General features: G+C 41.1%; 2 protein-coding genes across 4 annotated transcripts in view; both read right to left on the bottom strand.

Annotated features, from left to right (window-relative positions):
• Nucleotides 1-16,746, bottom strand: part of LOC140199561 (WAS/WASL-interacting protein family member 1-like) — a 123,637-nt gene extending 106,891 nt beyond the window's left edge. Inside the window, exon 1 of one of the 2 annotated variants that reach the window (XM_072261832.1) lies at nt 16,468-16,746. The gene's annotated coding sequence lies outside the window, so the exon portion shown is untranslated. The remainder of the gene's footprint in view (nt 1-16,467) is intronic. The other variant, XM_072261835.1, reaches the window with a different exon arrangement.
• Nucleotides 16,747-18,831: 2,085 nt separating this feature from the next.
• Nucleotides 18,832-20,362, bottom strand: part of chrna1 (cholinergic receptor, nicotinic, alpha 1 (muscle)) — a 40,215-nt gene continuing 38,684 nt past the window's right edge. For both annotated transcript variants that reach the window (XM_072259645.1, XM_072259643.1), the window contains exon 9: nt 18,832-19,309. In XM_072259645.1, coding sequence (XP_072115746.1) covers nt 19,178-19,309 — 132 coding nt within the window. In that variant the 3' untranslated portion in view covers nt 18,832-19,177. The remainder of the gene's footprint in view (nt 19,310-20,362) is intronic.

The raw sequence follows: 20,362 nt of genomic DNA, 5'->3' as shown, positions 1-20,362 counted from the left end.
AGGGTATTTTGTGCTTATGAGGCATAGCTGGGTCCCATGCGAGTTCCCATAGCTACACCCTTAGTCTGAAGAAAGTGGGAAGAGCCAAAAAAGAAGTTATTAAGTGTGAGAACCAGTTCTGCCAACCGGAGGAGGGTAGAAACTCATCGTTTCCACTGACGCTGCCCGACCGGCTGAGTTCCTCCAGCGTACTGTAAGTGTTGCTTTGATCCCAGCATCTGCAGATTATTTTGTGTTCTCGATATTTATTGATTGTTTATTATTATTATTTAGTTTTCTTCCGTTTGTTATCTTTTGCACACTGGTTGTTTGTTCATCTTTGTCATATCCAGTTTTTCATTTATTCTATTGTTTCTTTGAATTTATTGTAAATGCCCACAAGAAAATGATAGTAATCAGGGTAGTGTATGGTGACATTTACTTTGAATCTTTGAACTTTGGATTTAGCCAGAGGGCACGGCATAGCCAGGCAGCACATTGAATTTTTTGAGGATGTGACTAAACACACTGATGAAGGAAGAGCAGTAGGTGTAGTGTATATGGATTTCAGCAAGGCATTTGACAAGGTACCCCATGTAAGGCTTAATGAGAAAGTAAGGAGGCATGGGATCCAAGTGGACCTTGCTTTGTGGATCCAGAATCGGCTTGCCCACAGAAGGCAAAGAGTGGTTATAGACAGGTCATATTCTGCATGGAGGTCGGAGACCAGTGGTGTGCCTCAGGGATCTGTTCTGGGACCCCCTACTCTTCATAATTTTTATACATGACCTGGATGAGGAAGTGGAGGGATGGGTTAGCAAATTTGCTGATGACACAAAGGTTGGGGGTGCTGTGGATAGTGTGGAGGGCTGTCAGAGGTTACAGCAGGACATCAACAGGATGCAAAAGTGGGCTGAGAAGTGGCAGATGGAGTTCAACCCAGATAAGTGTGAGGTGGTTCATTTTGGTAGGTCAAATATGATGGCAGAATATACTATTAATGGTAAGATTCTTGGCAGTTTGCAAGATCAGAGGGATCTTGGGGTCCGAGGTTGACTCTGTGCAGGATGACTCTTGTGGTTAAGAAGGCATACGGTGCATTGGCCTTCATCAACTGGGGGATTGAGTTCAAGAGTTGAGAGGTAATGTTACAGCTGTATAAGACCCTGCTCAGACCCCATTTGGAGTATTGTGCTCAGTTTTGGTCACGGCCCTACAGGAAGGATGTGAAAACTATAGAAAGGGTGCAGAGGAGATCTACAGGGATGTTGCCTGGATTGGGGAGCATGCCTTATGATAATAGGTTGAAATACCATCTACAAATTTGCTGACGATACAACCATTGTTGGTAGAATCTCAGGTGGTGACGAGAGGGCATACGGGAGTGAGATATGCCAACTAGTGGAATGGCGCTACAGCAACAACCTGGCACTCAACGTCAGTAAGATGAAAGAGCTGATTGTGGACTTCAGGAAGGGTAAGACGAAGGAACGCATACCAATCCTCATAGCGGGATCAGAAGTGGAGAGACTGAGCAACTTCAAGTTCCTGGATGTCAAGATATCTGAGGCTCTAACCTGGTTTCAACCAATCGATGTAGTTATAAAGAAGGCAAGATAGCGGCTATACATTATTAGGAGTTTGACGTGATTTAGCATGTCAATAAATACACTCAAAAACTTCTCTAGTTGTACTGTGGAGAGCATTCTGACAGGCTGCAATACTGTCTGGTATGAAGGGGCTACTGCACAGGACCGAAAGAAGCTGAAGGTTGTAAATCTAGACAGTTCCATCTTGGGTACTAGCCTACAAAGTACTCAGGACATCTTTAGGAAGCGGTGTCTCAGAAAGGCAGCGTCCATTATTAAAGACCTTCAGCACCCAGGGCATGCACTTTTCTCACTATTACCATCAGGAGGCACACACTCAGTGATTCAGGAAAAGCTTCTTTCCCTCTGCCATCCAATTCCTAAGTGGGCTTTGAAGCTTTGGATGCCTCACTTTTTAAAAAAAATGTACAAAAACAGAAATACTGTACATTTTTAATAATCTATTTAACATATGTAATTGATTTACTTATTTATGTTTTATGTATTATTATTTTTCTCTCTGCTATATTATGTATTGCATTGAACTGCTGCTGCTTGGTTAACAAATTTCATGTCACATGCTGGTGATAATAAACCTGATTCTGATTTTGATCCTGAATTCGGCCTTTTCTCCTTGGAGCGGCGGAGGATGACAGGTGACCTGATAGAGGTGTATAAGATGATGAAATGCATTGATCATGTGGATAGTCAGAGGCTTTTTCCCAGGGCTGAAGTGACTAGCACAAGAGGGCACAGTTTTAAGGTGCTTGGAAGTAGGTACAGAGGAGATGTCAGGGGTAAGTTTGTTGTTGTTATTGTTTTTACGCAGAGAGTGATGAGTGCATAGAATGGGCTGCTGGCGGCGGATACGATAGGGTCTTTTAAGAGACTCCTGGACAGGTACATAGAGCTTAAAAATGGAGGGCTATGGGTAACCCTAAGTAATTTATAAAGTACATGTTCAACACAGCATTGTGTGCCGAAGGGCCTCTGTTCTGCTGTAGGCTTTCTACGTTTCTATCACCATTTCAGGTCAAGCCTTTGTACTTTCTCTTTCTCAAAGTGCTGCTTAACTTTCCCTTTCCAGCATTTTCTGCTTTCCTTTTAGATTTCCACCCTCTCCATGTTTTACTTTCATACGTAGTTCATATTAGAACGACTGATATGAGAACCAACTTTAAAGCTATCTCCACTGAATTATTGATATAGACAAGCACTGATTGGCTTTGAAATAAGTTACAGGTTTGTAAACAAAGACAACACACTAAAAGATCAGCAGCTGAGATGTTGCACAATGCAACTCAGCCTTCACTACATCCTCTCGCCTCTCAGTCTCTACTTCTGTCACATTCTGTTCCCTCCATCTCTCCCCCTTCTCTGCAACTGAAAACATGTCTGATTTGTAATTTTCCTCGTCCTGATTAAAGGTAATCAGCTATCAATGTTAATTATTTCTCTCACAGATGGTGCTTGCCCCACTAAGCATTTCTTTGTTCCTTAAATTTCAGATTTCCAGCATCTGCCTTTCAATACTTGGGAAGAAAGCAATTTGTTCAATTCAATGTTCTTTCTGAAAATTTAACACACAGATCTCTAATCAAATGCACTGCCATCTCTGGCTGGAAAAGAAAACTGTTCATGCAAATTCCAAAGGCAGGTCTTTTAAAAAAATACTATTGGATTGGGTAGGGCACATTTGTTATGACCACCTTTATTTTGTATGAAAATCCAAAACTGCCTTTGCTTTTCCAGATCATGGTTTCCAAGCAGTAAAAAAGCAACATGTCAAGTTGATTTCAGAATGCTTCAAAGAGCTTGTGACAGTGATGAGCACACATGTTAAGTATCCACATCTGCACATTATTACTCTGCTGCTTGCAAAACCAACAGATGTTAAAATTGGCTGTTGCAGTTTCAGTATTATAAGAGAGCCTCATTTTTAAAACATCTTATTTTCTGTAAAGCACTTTGGGAAGTCGTTAGAACTTGAAAGGAAATATACATACATGTTTTCATTTTCCTTACCAATTTGTGTTTGCAGACTAACAAATATTCCTTCCAGCTTCAGCACACTTTTAACTCAGCCCTTCTGCTCTGCATATTCCAGTTTATGAATGCAAAAGGGTGGGGATTCTTAAACAGGAAAACTGCACGCAGCCTCCAATATCCAGAAACATTTTCATCAACCAGAAGACTAAGGCAAAAGTGATGATGCAAGTAAATGTTCAAAACTTACTAAATCAATAGTGGCTGAAGTAGAAATTGTACCTCATTTAAGCAATACTCAAATAGGTACTTGAACAGCTAGACTGGAAGGTGGGATTAAGTTAGAGAGATCTTCGTCAGCCAGCACAGCCACAATGGGTATAACAGCTTCCTCCTGTAAACGGATTTTCAATGAATCTAAGTGGAATGGTTAAAGGACAGGAGCACAGATGATGGCTAGTGAAAATCATTCCAAGTCTCTTTTGGGAGAATGGGGTGGAAGGCATCAGGAAGTGGATGGGTGTGTTGGTGGAGGGCATCAAGAGAGGATAGGGCTGTTGTGGATGATTCCAGAGCTTTAAGGGAAAATAATGCGCTTGAACAAAATATTAGGAAGGAGGAATGGGGAAGGAACCAGGATGTTACAAGGGGATATGAAGTTGCCAGATGGAGAGTAAAAATGAAAGACAGGATGTGAAAAGGAGAAAGGAAATTGATTAGGTGCAGTACCTTGAAACTCAGAAGGAAATCTGAGAGAAGAAGCAACTGTTAGGGTAACTTATGGGGAAGTGAGATTCAGCCAAAAGACCAAAACTAACTTGAGTTTTAAGAATGAAACTGCTTCGTTAACCAGAAGGAATTCAAAAATAACTGAACTAATTCCATACGTCTTAGAAAGATATCACTAAACTTTATATATTTAGCATGCTGATTTTCTCTAAAGCAGGGGCTCCCAACCTTTTTTATGCTGTGGACCAATACCATTAAGCAAAGGGTCAGTGGACCTCAGGTTAGGAACGCCTGCTCTAGAGGGTGCTACGTACCTCTCTCTTATTTATACCAACCACCAGAAAAGTATTATTCAGTATATGCTTCCCAGCACGTACCCTATTTTGCTTTTGACATGGTATACATGGTTAAATTATACAGTCTGTTTAACTGCAATTCTTCACAAGTTTATCATTAGGGCATTATAGAAAGCTCTGAAAGCCTTCACTGGCTTTTCTTATCTGGTATGCATGAACTTACTGTCTTAGAAATACATCTCTAGTAAGTCATTTCTCGTCTAACAGCACAAGCATTGCTCTTGTAGTTTTCATTGCACTGGAGAGATGTGGAAATATGTCTGTAACCCTGTAGTCTTCATCAATTTATAACCTTTGTAAATTGTAATGTGACAAAATGGAACGGGTATAATCCCAGAATGCTTCATGAATTTGCTGATGTAACTGGATTAGAAATTTGCAAAAGTGTGTGAGTTAGCCTGGAAGTGTTTGGACATTGCATGATCTAAAGCAGAAAAAACAAGATGCAGCTGTTGGGGGAGGGGGGTGGGTGGGTGGAAGAAACCTCAAGGACCAAGGGAGATGGGCTCATGCAAGACAAATGTGAGATAAAACAGGATGCAGTTAAGGGATGGAACGACCTCAAGGACAAGATGTTGTTGGTTATTGGGCTCTGTAAATGCATAAAAGTGATCTGTTTTGAGCTGCAAGATTTAAGCAATTTACTGACAACTTAATGTATGGCGGTAATCTTCCCTTGCTAGTAATAAATGCGCTTATAATTTGATCCATTCCGAGTTTGTTGTAGCCTATTACTGTCTATTTTGAAGACAGCAGATGACAGAGGGGGAATTTATGATTTGGCAGAACTAGTGTGTGGTGCTTGCCATTTGTATTGGCAATGAAGTGGTAGGATGATAAATTCATTGGGATGGCACTAGTTTCTCAAAGATTCCTGTAACCTTGTTGCTTACCAATTGGCTCCTGGGAAATTTGGCTTTCCTTGAATAATTAAGTTATAAAAATAAATGGATCCCACTAACTTCTAACCTGAGAGATGTTTTTAAAGTAGCCATCTCTATTTAATTTAACCATAAAATTAAGGCCAAGCTTTTGCAATATTTGGAGAGCAAGTGGAAGGAGTTGAGCTTGACACAATCCACAGCAGTACAACTGACTGGAATGCAAACAGAACACATGATGATATAACCCAGAACGGAACAAGTGATGAATACAGTTCCTACCATAATCCAATGGCTGTGTTGTGGGTTCACAGGCAATGACCATGATTCTAGCCATAAAAACCATCTCCAGTAAACATGAAAACAGTTGTGACCTAAGCCAAAAACTAGACTAACAAAAGCTAGAGCAGAATAATCATCTGCAAACGATTAAATCAACCTCCATAGTTTCCAGAAAACAGTAATAAAGTATCACTGTATTATGACAGCAAACTTCAATGAAAAGTAAGGCCATAGGAATAACATAGAAAACCTACAGCACAATACATGCCCTTTGGCCCACAAAGTTGTGCTGAACATGTCCCTACCTTAGATATTACTGGGCTTACCTATAGCCCTTTATTTTTCTAAGCTCCATGTACCTATCCAAAAGTCTCTTAAAAGACCCTATCGTATCCGCCTCCACCACCGTTGCCAGCAGCCCATTCCACGCACTCACCAATCTCTGAGTAAAAAACTTACCCCTAACATCTCCTCTGTACCTACTCCCCAGCACCTTAAACCTGTGTCCTCTTGTGGCAACCATTTCAGCCCTGGGATAAAGCTTCTGACTCTCCACACGATCAATGCCTCTCGTCATCTTATACACCTCTGTCAGGTCAACTCTCATCCTCCGTCACTCCAAGGAGAAAAGGCCGAGTTTACTCAACCTATTCTCATAAGGCATGCTCCCCAATCCAGGCAACATCCTTGTAAATCTCCTCTGCACCCTTTCTATGGCTTCCACATCCTTTCTGTAGTTAGGCAACCAGAACTGAGCACAGTACTCCAAGTGGGGTCTGACCAGGGTCCTATATAGCTGCAACATTACCTCTCGGCTCCTAAATTCAATTCCACGATTGATGAAGGCCAATACACTGTATGCTTTCTTAACCACAGAGTCAACCTGTGCTGCAGCTTTGAGCGTCCTATGGACTCGGATCCCCAGATCGCTCTGATCCTCCACACTGCCAAGTCTCACCATTAATACTATATTCTGCCATCATATTTGACCTACCAAAATGAACAACTTCACACTTAGCTGGGTTGAACTTCATCTGCCACTTCTCAGCCCAGTTTTGCATCCTATCAATGTCCCGCTCTGACAGCCCTCCACACTATCCACAACATCGCCAACCTTTGTATCATCAGCAAACTTACTAATCCATCCCTCCACTTCCTCATCCAGGACATTTATAAAAATCATGAAGAGTAAGGATCCCAGAACAGATCCCTGAGGCACTCCACTGGTCACCGAACTCCATGCAGAATATGACCCGTCTACAACCAGTCTTTGCCTTCTGTGGGCAAGCCAGTTCTGGATCCACAAAGCAATGTCCCTTGGATCCCATGCCTCCTTACTTTCTCAATAAGCCTTACACGGGGTACCTTGTCAAATGCCTTGCTGAAATCCATATACACTACACCTATTGCTCTACTTTCATCAATGTGTTTAATCACATCCTCAAAAACTTCAATCAGGCTGGTAAGGCATGACCTGCCTTTGACAAAGCCATGCTGACTATTCCTAATCATATTATTCCTCTCCAAATGTTCATAAATCCTGCCTCTCAGGATCTTCTCCATTAACTTACCAACCACTGAAGTAAGACTCACTGGTCCATAATTTCCTGGGCTATCTCTACTCCTTTTCTTGAATAAGGGGACAACATCTGCAACCCGCCAATCCTCCGGAACCTCTCCTGTCCTCATTGATGATGCAAAGATCATCGCCAGAGGCTCAGTAATCTCCTCCCTCACCTCCCACAGTAGCCTGGGGTACATCCCATCTGGTCCTGGTGACTTATCCAACGATGCTTTCCAAAAGCTCCAGTACATCCTCTTTCTTAATATCTACATGCTCAAGCTTTTCAGTCTGCTGCAAGTCATCACTACAATCACCAAGATCCTTTTCCATTGTGAATACTGAAGTATTCATTAAGTACCTTTCCTCCAGTTCCATACATACTTTCCCACTGTCACACTTGATAGGTCCTATTCTTTCACATCTTATCCTCTTGCTCTTCACATACTTGTAGAATGCCTTGGGATTTTCCTTAATCCTGCCCGCCAAGGCCTTCTCATGGCCCCTTCTGTCTCTCCTAATTTCCTTCTTAAGCTTCTTCCTGTTAGCCTTATAATCTTCTAGATCTCTAACATTACCTAGCTCTCTGAACCTTTTGTAAGCTTTTCTTTTCTTGACTAGATTTATTACAGCCTTTGTACACCACAGTTCCTGTACCCTACCATAACTTCCCTGTCTCATTGGAACGTACCTGTGCAGAACTCCACACAAATATCCCCTGAACATTTGCCACATTTCTTCCATACTTTTCCGTGAGAACATCTGTTTCCAATTTAAGCTTCCAATTTCCTGTCTGATAGCCTCATAATTTCCCCTTACTCCAATTAAACCCTTTTCTAACTTGTCTGTTCCTATCTCTCTCCAATGTTATTGTAAAGGAGATAGAATTATGATCACTATCTCCAAAATGCTCTCCCACTGAGAGATCTGACACCTGACCAGGTTCATTTCCCAATACCACATCAAGTACAGCCTCTCCTCTTGTAAGCTTATCCACATATTGTGTCAAGAAACCTTCCTGAAAACACCTAACAAACTCCACCCCATCTAAACCACTTGCTCTAGGGAGATGCCAATCGATATTTGGGAAATTAAAATCTCCCACCACGACAACTCTGCTATTATTACACCTTTCCAGGATCTGTTTCCCTATCTGCTCCTCAATATCCCTGTTACTATTGGGCGGCCTGTGAAAAACACCCAGTAAAGTTATTGACTCTTTCCTGTTCTGAACCTTCACCCACAGAGACTCCGTAGACAATCCCTCCATGGCGTCCACCTTTTCTGCAGCCGTGTCACTATCTCTGATCAACAGTGCCACGCCCCCACCTCTTCTGCCTGCCTCCCCGTCCTTTCTGAAACATCTAAGACCCGGCACTTGAAGTAACCATTCCTGTCCCTGAGCCATCCAAGTCTCTGTAATGGTCACCACATCATAGTTCCAAGTACTGATCCACACTCTAAGCTCATCCGCTTTGTTCACAACACTCTTTGCGTTAAAATAGACGCATCTCAAACCTTCGGTCTGAGCATGTCTCTTCTTTATCACCTGCCTATCCTCCCTCTCGCACTGTCTCCAAGCTTTCCCTATTTGTGAGCCAACCGCCTCTTCCCAGGTCTGTTCAGTTCAGTTCCCACTCCGCAACAATTCTAGTTTAAACTTTCCCCAGTAGCCTTAGCAAACCTCCCCGCCAGGATATTGGTCCCCCGGGATTCAAGTGCAACCTGTCCTTTTTGTACAGTTCACACCTGCCCCAAAAGAATAAATAAACTTAAATATTGAAATGTCAGCAAAGACACTCAAATGGAGGATTTTAAGAATGGAAATGAGGTGGATACTTACGTTGTTACATTTTCATGCCTGCCCACCTCAGCATTGCTGTTATATAGATCTTTGCATCTCTGCATTTCCTTCTGTTTTATTCCTCTTGCTTTGTTCTCTCATTAAATTTACAGAATGTTTTTATCATCAGATATGTGGTATTGAGTATACAGCATTACTCACAAATAAACGGCTACCTGTGCTGTGGAAAAGATGTTGGACTTAGTGATCCTTCTCACCAGAGACTACCACTTTTAATAATCTTATCTTCCGCTTCTTTCTTTTTCCACCTCACTTCTTTCCCCACTACCACTTATTCCAGGTAACCTGTGCTTATTCTCCTGACTTTATATAACATTAGATGACAAGTAGTCATTTCACAGTGTTGGTGCGTGGCCAAGTGGTTAAGGTGTTTGTCTAGTGATTTGAAGGTTGCTAGTTCGAGCCTTGGCTGAGGCAGCGTGTGTGTCCTTAAGCAAGGCACTTAATCACACATTGCTCTGCGATGACATTGGTGCCAAGCTGTATGGGTCCTAATGCCCTTCCCTTGGACAATATTGGTGGCATGGAGAGGGGAGACTTGCAGCATGGGCAACTGCTGGTCTTCCATACAACCTTGCCTAGGCCTGTGCCCTGGAAACCTTACAAGGCACAAATCCATGGTCTCATGAGACTAATGCATGCCTAGTCATTTCACCATCTCTCTCTCTCTCTCCACACCCCTCAGCTATCTCAACTTTTTCTTCCCATCTTCAAAGCTGTTATCCTTGCTTTCAATGTATAACCATTGTGTTGCAAACAAAGAATAACCAGAATAAAGAAAGAAAATATCTGGATACCTGTCCCATCAAATTATGAGTATGCATGTGTGGAAGGTGCAACTCACGTTACCTTTCATTTGTAAAGCACAGGTAGCAATAAGTTGGCCTCAAAATTCATTAGGTGTTTTGATTCAAAATCAAACACAAAGAATCTCAACTGATATGGGACAGACTATAATCACAGTATTTCATAATGTCATATTTCGCTGTCATGGTCACAACTTTTAGAAAAGAACTCAATGTAGGCTTAGCCAAACAAATGTTCTAAGTTTGAAGTTAAAAAGCAGCTATCACTGAAAGTCAAAAATGGATTCTGTGTAGTTGCTGGATGTCTATTTCCACATTAAACAGGTAAATAACCGTGAACCACAAGTATAGTTACGAAAAATGTAAGCAGTGTGCCTCTATTTTAGAAGTTAATTGGCGTGTAATTTACTGCTATACTTAACCTATCTAAATGTTTACAGGGAAGAGGGAAACAAAATGTTGGTTTATCTGCAATTTCAGGTTAAATGTTAAATTCATGACTAATGAAGGAAATCATAATGGTGGAGTCCTTTGAGTCCGATAATTAATAGGTAATGGACAACCCAGAATAAACACAACACGGCAGCATAGTAGCTTAGCACAAAGCTTTACACTACAGCGATGTGGGTTCAATTCCTCCCACTGTCTGTAAAGGGTTTGTACATTCTCCCCATGAGGTTCCTCCCACAGTGATTGGTAGGTTAATTGGTCATTGTAAATTGTCCCGTTATCAGACTAGGGATAAATTGAAGGACGTTAGGCGCCACAGCTTGAAAGCCTGGAAGAGCTTATTCTGCACTGTATCTCAATAAATAAATACGCGATTCACCGTTTTTTATCAGTACTAAACTAGAATATAAACAAAGATCATGTCAATACAAGTGTGCAATGAACACTCATTCAGAAGAGTGGAACTAACTTCAGTAAATTAATATGAATCCACAACAATGCCTGCTGATCCCACTTCAAAAACACTTCCTAAGCACAGCTGAAGAAAGACTACATATTTTCATTCTAGTGCACCTCCTAGCGCCCAAATCAATAGTAACATGGACCCCCACCCCCCCAGCAACAACTGAGCTAAGGATGTTTTAACTATTAATTGCCAAAGGTTAAAATACTAATATCAATTCCACCACAGATCTTGTTCTGTTGAGCAACTAATCACTATTACATTCTGCATTTGTCTGGTCCAATGCAGTAATCATTTAATAATTAAACTCTGACTTGATCCAAGTTTGACTTTTACTAGAATGAACTCACAGCCCATTGCCCTGCTGTTATCGAGATCTGCTATTTACTGGATCTGATATTGTTTTTCTATTAAAGTGGATGTTGATAGGCTCTTGATTAGTGAGGACATCAAAAGTTATGAGGAGAAAGCATGAAAAGGGGGTTAAAAAGGATAAAGGATCAGACATGATTGAATGACGCAGATTTGACAGGCCGAATGGCCTAATTCTGTTCATATATCTCATGGTCTAACAACTGCACTTTCTTAATACTAACTTGTTCCAGATGATCAATATGTCCTCCCCTGAACTTACTATCTCCTACGTTCTTCTCCTTGGTGAATACAGATGATAAGTAGTCATTTATGACAGTGGTGTGTAAAAAGGGATACATTTGACATGAGAATATTTAACAACTGCTGCAGGAAGTGTCCACTGTGCAAAGAGAACCTTCTAAGACATTCACCACCCATAATTAGGGAACTAGATTATGAAAGATTGCCAAAACAAGTTAACAGTGGCGCAGTGCGATACAATTCAAAGAGTGGTCTTTGAATGGTGATATATAACTGTTCACCTACTTCACGTCAAGTTAGTGCACTATTCAGTTGTCGTACCATCATGCCAACATCAAAAATATGGCTCAGTGTCAAAATCTGGAAGGGATTTGCAGCTGAATCCCTCCAGTACTTTCTGCTGCTCCATATTTCCAATGTCTGCAGGAAAACTAGATACACATCTAGTTTAGTACTGCTGCATTATTGCAGGTTCACTTTACCCTAAAAGAGTCTTCATGTGATTTCGATGAGAAATTTAAAATAATAAATATATTGGATACATTTTGGAAAAGTCAACTTCATATGTGCAAATTATATTGATATTGAATCGGCATAGATATCAAAGAGGTTTTAACCTTGAGTCTTTGGAAAGGGAGACAGAGTCCGAATACTTTTAAGTATGAAGTAGATACTTGATAAGCAAAAGAGTTGAAGATTACAGCAGGTGGATAAGAATTTGGAGTGAATATTATTTCTTATTAACTGAAAGAACAGGCTTGAGGAGTTAATAGGTCTATCCCAACTCCCAGTTCATATACATGCATGTAAAGCCCTGTGATAACTTGGCTGTAATCCCCCCAAATTAGCCATGAAGTGAGGCCAATGAATATCCAAACAAGGGAGATATTATGCCTATAATAAAAAGAAAGAAAGTTGGCCATTTCAGCTCCTCGACTTTATCATAAATCACCTTGAGCCAGAGAGAAAGTTCTTGAATCATCACAAAATCTTACAGCACTAGGAAAGCTAATCAAGCCACCATTCTGAAACAGGTCTTCAAGAAAAAAAAGCAGCAATCCAGCTAATGCCACTTTCCTGCTCTTTCCTTACGACTGATGTTTCTTCAAGTATTCTTCTTTGAAAATTACCATCTGCTTTCACTTTATGGCTGATTTCAGATTGCTGCAATTCTAAGTTTAAAAAAAACTAGGTAAAAAAATTCTCCACTATCACTTACACAGTTTCAACCAATCTATGTAATCAAGTCCTTTGAATACTCCTACTTGATCTCATCTTAATTGACTCTGCATAAAGGAACACAATTCAAACGTCCCTCGTCTCTCCACTTGGAAATGTCCCACACCTTTGGCAACATACACATTTCACAACATGAGGAAATCCACAGATGCTGGACTTTCAAGCAACACACATAAAAGTTGCTGGTGAATGCAGCAGGCTGGGCAGCATCTCTAGGAAGAGGTACAGTCGACGTTTCCGGCCGAGACCCTTCGTCAGGACTAACTGAAAGAAGAGATAGTAAGAGATTTGAAAGTGGGGGGGGGGGGAAGAGATCCAAAATGATAGGAGAAGGCAGGAGGGGGAGGGATGGAGCCAAGAGCTGGACAGTTGATTTTGTTCCTTAGTATTTTATTCAAGCCCTTGATATCATTGACAAAAATATGATGTCCAGAACTGGATGCAGCACCAACCGAGGATTAATCTGTGAACTACAAAGATTTAGAGCAACTTCCTGTGCATTTGAAGTATTGTGTTCAGTTCTGATTGCATCATTACAGGAAGGATACAGAAGGTTTAGCGAGGATACAGAGGAGATTTACCAGGGCCCTGCCTGGATTAGAGAGCATGTCTTATGAGCAAAGGTTGAGCGAGCTTGGGCTTTTATCTTTGCAGCAAAGAAGGATGAGAGATGACTTGATAGAGATGTACAAGATTATGAGAAACATAGAGAGAGTCTGCATCCAACATCTTTTTCCCCTACAATGGCAGTAGCCAATACAAAAGCACATCTGCTTAAGGTGAGTGGAGGATAGTTTCAGGGAGATGTCAGAGGTGGTTTTTGAGAGTGCCTTCAATGCACTGCCGGAGGTGGTGGTAGAGGCAGATACAATGAGGGCATTTATACAGGCACATGGTTTTAAGAATAATAGAAGGTTATGGACTGCATAGGAAGGAAGAATTAGATTGATCATGGAATACATAAGGTTTATATACTGAAGGGCCAATACTGTACTGTTCTATGTTATTAGCATGAACCAGTAGAATGTAGTCACTGTCACATGTTGCTTTTGAATACTTGAGTAAATTCCCACACCAACAGTGCTGTTGATAACATTGACCCATACAGTCCTATCCACTTAACATGAACCCATTTATTTCAACATCCTACTGACTTTGACAATTACAAGTAACATAATTCACATCACATATCATCGTCAATATTTATATAAATCAATGGAGTACATTTGCTGATTTATGTCTCCAATTACCATTGGTTGATTCTCCACATCCTTAATGCGATGGAATTGAGGGAGAAGAAACACAAGGGCAGCCACAGGCAAATATTTATCTATAGAGTCCTTTGGGGATCAATCTGTTTGCTGTGGGTTGTCATCTACTTAATAACTCAGGAATTTGTATGGCTCCAACTGTGTTTGAATGGTTATGGAATAGAGTGAAACTCTGGAAGTGAAGTCAACAACACACTGTAAGCAGAAAAATGCTTTTCTTCTGTTATAGGAGTTGGCGTTGCAATGAGAAATCAAGTTCCAAATGAATACAAGTTCTGGCAAAAAAATGAATATTGAGGGGAATAGAGATGACAAGACAAAAATATGAATCTGCTGAATTCATCTCAAATCAACAGATTGATTCAGAGTAATAAAATCACCAGAGTCTGAACAGGTGGATCAAACTGAATAGGAGCATTAATTGTGCAATGATCAGTACAGATTTACCTCAGGGATGCCAAGAGTTTGACATGGTCCATTTTATAAATAAGAACAACTTTAGCCTATTCCTGTTCTAAAGTTAATCACTGACTGAGATTATTACCAAAGAACGAAAACTCAACACAAACTCCCCTTTTCCTGCTACTTATAGTTGATGTTCATCCAACATTAGATCGTAATAATGGGCCTAGAAAACAGCCATTTTACAATTTGGAGAACTTAGTCAAGATTTAAAAAGAATTTAAATCATAATATTTAAATTCATAATACCTGTTTTCTGACACTTACAGTCAGAGTTTAAACAAATTCAGGCCAGAATTTTCACTCAAAAATAAAGACTGTACTCTCAGTTCATTCTAAAGTAATATAGGCTGTAAAATTATTTTGAGACCAAGTTGACTCCAGAGACACCAAAGCCAACTAATTTGCCATTGCATTGAACTGCTGCTGCTAAATTAACAAATTTCACGACACATGCCGGTGATAATAGACGTGATTCTGAGAAACAAATCCACATTGTGACCATACAGCCACCCTCCAACTAAATGCCAATAAACCAGAATAAACAGATTTATTTTGCATCCAATTTCTAGCTTAATTTATGCAGTACTATTAAATCACACCAGGCACGAATCATCTTAGCAGGATAGTTATTCAACTAGTTTATTAAACATGAAAGTGTTACTTTTACTCTCATGCACATTCGTTCTTTAGGTCACAGCGGCGATCTTTTATTGATAAACAATTGAAGGTTCCACTTTGTGCCTCCAAGTCCAAGAGAGACAGCTGGTACCAATTGTGTATAACAAGACAAACTAAAAGCAGAAACATATACCAAGATAATAGAAAAATGTAGACAGTAAAGCATTTTGTTTAACATTTGCTTTCTTGTAATAATCGGTCAACTAAGAACCTGCAGACCCATGTAACTTTAGTCTTTAGATATAATCTGTCACAGCTGCAAAAATAAACAGAAAATGTCTACAAGACCAAATGTCTCAAGGTCAGCTAACTCACAAAAATTGGATTAGTTTCAAACAAGTCGGGTCCTTTAAGTGGTGCTCACGTGAAGGGCAAACGCATCCATAGTCTGCAATACATCCTATTCTCAGCAAAATTTTAATGTTCCTAAACGTGCTCAGGATGAAATGTAGTCCAGTGGAAGTAAAAGGCGACGTCCAAGTACAGATTACCATCGGCCTTCAGCTGTTATAGTAATGGCAGAAATTTAAAATGTGTGATCTCTAGTTTCTGATTTATATATAAAAAAGATGGGCGGGGAAGTGGGGTCGGTTACAATTTAAGCAATGAGAGTCTCGATTTAAAGATAGGTTTCTGGGTGGGCGAGAAAGGCGAAGAAACGATTTACTGAATCGTTGCATTCAAGTGGTATGTATGCTAAATTCCTTGGCAGGCCAGTATCGCCTACCCACTCCCAACATTCGAAAGTAAAAATTTACAATCTGTAAAGTCCAAAAGCAGCATAAAACACATGGAACAAAAGGAGAACCGTGTAACGAAATAAATGACCGCAAAGTGAGCATACGGCGTCTTTTCAAAATACACCCTTTCTAAATGCACGTTTTTCAACTCTGACTGCAACATCACTTTAACAATGGTCTTTTATTAAATGATACTGTCTACGTAATTAAAGACACTCCGGCAACAACTGTTTCTTCTCCAGTCCTGGTCGGTACATTTTTCGGCTCCCACCCCAGCGCGCAGTGCCTTCCTCACGTCACAAATCTTCCGAAAGAGCCTGATCGGGGACAAAACAAACTTCGGTTGTGCGAGGTGCGCCTACATCTGGTGCCGGAGACTTCCGTAGACGCAGATGAAAAGCCACACCTAGAATAGATCTGGCAAGAGGCTGAAACTTCTTGACTGGGTGCAATACAATGACAATACTGCCGCTGTCCCCCTTCCCCTTCCCCTTCCCTCCCGTTTTTACTGACCGTCAACAGGCGGCCTCTCCGCTCTTTGCATTACTCGGCGGCCTCGGGCCGATCCTTCGGGCTAGCAGACGGGTCAGACATGTTCTATTAAAACTTGAGCCGTGCAATTTGCCTAAAGTTCTGCCTTGGTGTCAATCCGGGTCTCTGGCGGTGTCAGTGATGTAATGCTTGCAGCTGGATGAGTGGGTGGGTTCGGAACGCAACTTTAAAGTGTGCGACCCAGGGAAGGATAAACGGGAGGGCAATGCAAGCGCCGCAAGCCGGCCGACTCCGGCTCCTCCTTCCCGGCCCGTGTTCCGCTGGCAGCGGTACGTGTGCGGAGCCAGGAGCCGCAAGCCGACCCGGACCCCTGCAACGAAGCTCCCGCCACCGGCCCGCAGACAACGCGGAATCTCCCAAGCAGCAACAGGCAGGGAGATACTCGTCCTTTCTAGTCAGAACAACCCGGTCGCATTCTGTCCTTTTACGCTGCCAGCTGAGACATTTCCTTCTGGTTTGCTCTGCGATTCTCCTGCAAGTAATTTCTGGTTGTCGGCCCTTCTCTGCCGGGGCCAAGGAGAATGCAAACTCTGGCTGCAGGTGATCACTCTGATCAGTGTTACTGATTCATAATCATGGAGCTAGGAAGCAGGCCATTCGAGCCACCACGTCAATGCTGACTGGTGGGACACCCATCTGTATTAAGCCCATACCTTTCCATGCCCAGGGGATTCAAATACTCCTCGACACTCATTCCACTGCTCTTTCTGTCAGCTACACTCCACTCAGGGTGTAAAGGCCCCCTTCATCATACCCACTCAATGTCTTAACTGTTACCCTCATGAATTCGTAATCCCTGACCTGAAATTATAGCTCAAAGTATTTGGTTTTGCAAACAGCTACCTAAGAAACTAAGCAACACGCATCAAAGTTGCTTGTGAATGCAGCAGGCCAGGCAGCATCTCTAGGAAGAGGTACAGTCGACATTTCGGGCGAGTTCCTTTGTCAGGACTAACTGAAGGAAGAGCTAGTAAGAGATTTGAAAGTGGGAGGGGGAGATCCAAAATGATAGGAGAAGACAGGTGGGGGAGGGATGAAGCCAACAGCTGGACAGGTGATTGGCAAAAGGAATATGAGAGGATCATGGGTCAGGAGGCCCAGGGAGAAGGAAAAGGGGGAGGGGGGGAACCCAGAGGATGGGCAAGGGGTATAGTGAGAGGGACAGAGGGAGAAAAAGGAGAGAGAGAAAAAGAATGTGATCGCTGAACACCTACATTCTGTTCACCAGAGAAAGCAGGATCTCCCAGTGGCCACACATTTTAATTCCACGTCCCATTCCCATTCTGATATGTCTATCCACAGCCTACTCTACTGTCAAGATGAAGCCACACTCAGGTTGGAGGAACAACACCTTGTATTCCATCTGGGTAGCCTCCAACCTGATGGCATGAACATTGACTTCTCTAACTTCTGTTAATGCTCCTCCTCCCCTTCTTATCCCATCCCTTATTTATTTATTCCCACCTTTCTTTCTCTCTCTTTTTTCTCCCTCTATCCCTCTCACTATATCTTCCTCTGATGTTCCCCTCCTCCTTTCTTTCTCCCTGGGCCTCCCGTCCCATGATCCTCTCCCGTCTCCAGCCTTGTATCCCTTTTGCCAATCAACTTTCCAGCTCTTAGCTCCATCCCTCCTCCTCCTGTCTTCTCCTATCATTTTGGATCTCCCCCTCACCCTCCCACTCCCACTTTCAAATCTCTTACTATCTCTTCTTTCAGTTAGTCCTGATGAAGGGTCTTGGCCCGAAACGTCGACTGTACCTCTTCCTAGAGATGCTGCCTGGCCTGCTGCATTCACCAGCAACTTTTATGTGTGTTGCTTGAAATTCCAGCATCTGCAGATTTCCTCGTACCTAAGAAACTAATGTGTGTTTTCACCATGTACAATACAAAAACCTCTTAAGACAGAACTAGCCTCTGTAACGGGGGGGGGGGAGGAGGGAGCAGCGAGAGGCCAGTCGAGTAGGTCACCTTTAACTGGATGGTGCAATTATAACACAGCCATTGTACTAGTGTTCCTACTAAATTAAAACAAGGCTAACCGTTTCCATTTTCTGGGAAAGCTAATACAATGGCAAAGAAAGTAAGTCTTGGGATGTTATTAAGATTTCTAGAGAAATGCCTGCAAAACCTTTAACAATATAGTTTTGATTTTTTGTGACAAATTAAACTTGAGTTTCAAATAACTTCATAGTATTTGCAACAAATTAAGAATTGCAACATTTTATCGTAATACCACACTGAATATTTATTGATGATCTGTAAACACACACTTAAATTATACAACAGGACTACAGTTCTAAATGTACAATACAATCTTTGGACGTATTTGTTTAAGTTAATATTTTATTTTCTTAGCAATTCACATTTCTCTATCAAATTTAAAGTGCCTACCCATCTAATTACTTGAACTTTTTTTTAAAAAAGCTTCTTTGTAACGTATTAAAAAGTTATTCTACGTCACATGTTTCAGGCATTTTTTAATAATTTCTATTCACGAATCACTAATGATCATATGTTGTCTATTAATTACATCTTTTACATATTCAAATACCCTAAGTACATTTCATTCTAAAATAAAGCAAACAGTATATTTTGTAGAACGGACTACAACTGCAACACCAAACCTATGGATCGATATTCCAGCATTGCATTGTTTGTTCACCATGATAACTTAGCCCTGCTGATTGAGTTCAATGAGCCGGCTAGCAAACACACTAGCTGTGCCAGTAATACAAACCAACATGAAGACACCCAGCAGAATGTGGTCAATCACCATCGCAACATATTTCCATTCCTCTGCAGCCTAGTAATGAAGTAAAAATTAAATAGATGTTAATTTCCATCTGCAGGCATATTAAAAACCCTTATGAATATTTTATATCCTCTTTCTCCAAATTATCACTTAAACTTTAAACTTGGTTTTGCAAAAATCATCTGCCTTGATTTTCAATAATTTTCAAAGAATAAAATACAGTGTTACTAATGGATAACTTGCATCAAATATCGACAATGATGACTTTAATTTATAGAATACCTTTAACATTGTAAAACATTCACACACAAGGAAATAATACTTAGCTTTGAGCCAGAAATGATTAGAATCGGAATCTGGTTTATTATCACCAGCATGTGTTGTGGAATTTGTTAACTTAGAGCAATGCAGTATATGAACAGAAGGAACATAAGTAAAATTTGTAGACTGTGTTAGTGGATGACAGGTAGAGACATTTCAGAAGGAAATTCCAAAGTTTAGGGCCAAAGGAGGTCTAAAATATTATTGCCAATGATGGAATGAAGGAAAATGGGTAAGGATTAGGGGAGATTGGGTTTCTTGGAGAGTTACAGGACTGAAGGAATTTAAAGAGTTAAGGCGAGGAGAAGCCATGGGATAGCATTGGAGTGGGTGACAGACCGTCTAATAGAAAAATGAGAACTTTAAATTTCACATCTTCAGGTACGTATCCACAATCAATGAAAACCAGTGATATTGTAAGGGTCTTAGTGCAAGCTCGGATAACAGTTGTAGAGAGATGGGTTTCCATAGTTTATAGGTAGAAGTCGGGAGACCAGCCAGGACAGTATTAGAATAACTGAGTCTGGAAGTGAAGACGGAGCTGACAGTTCCAGCAATTGATGGGCTGAGACTGAAGAAAGATAGGCAATACTAATGGAGATGGAGGAAGGAAGTTTTGGTGGTGGAGAGGATACTGTATTGGTAAGAAGTCAAGTCACTTTTTATTGTCATTTTGACCATAACTGCTGGTAAAACGAGATAATGTTTTTCAGGACCATGGTGCTACATGAACAACACAAATACTACACTGAACTACGTAAAACAACACAAAACTACACTAGA

Source organism: Mobula birostris, chromosome 6 (assembly GCF_030028105.1).
Source record: "Mobula birostris isolate sMobBir1 chromosome 6, sMobBir1.hap1, whole genome shotgun sequence".
NCBI classification, from domain to species: domain Eukaryota; kingdom Metazoa; phylum Chordata; class Chondrichthyes; order Myliobatiformes; family Myliobatidae; genus Mobula; species Mobula birostris.
This window is presented reverse-complemented; position numbering and strand designations above follow the sequence as displayed.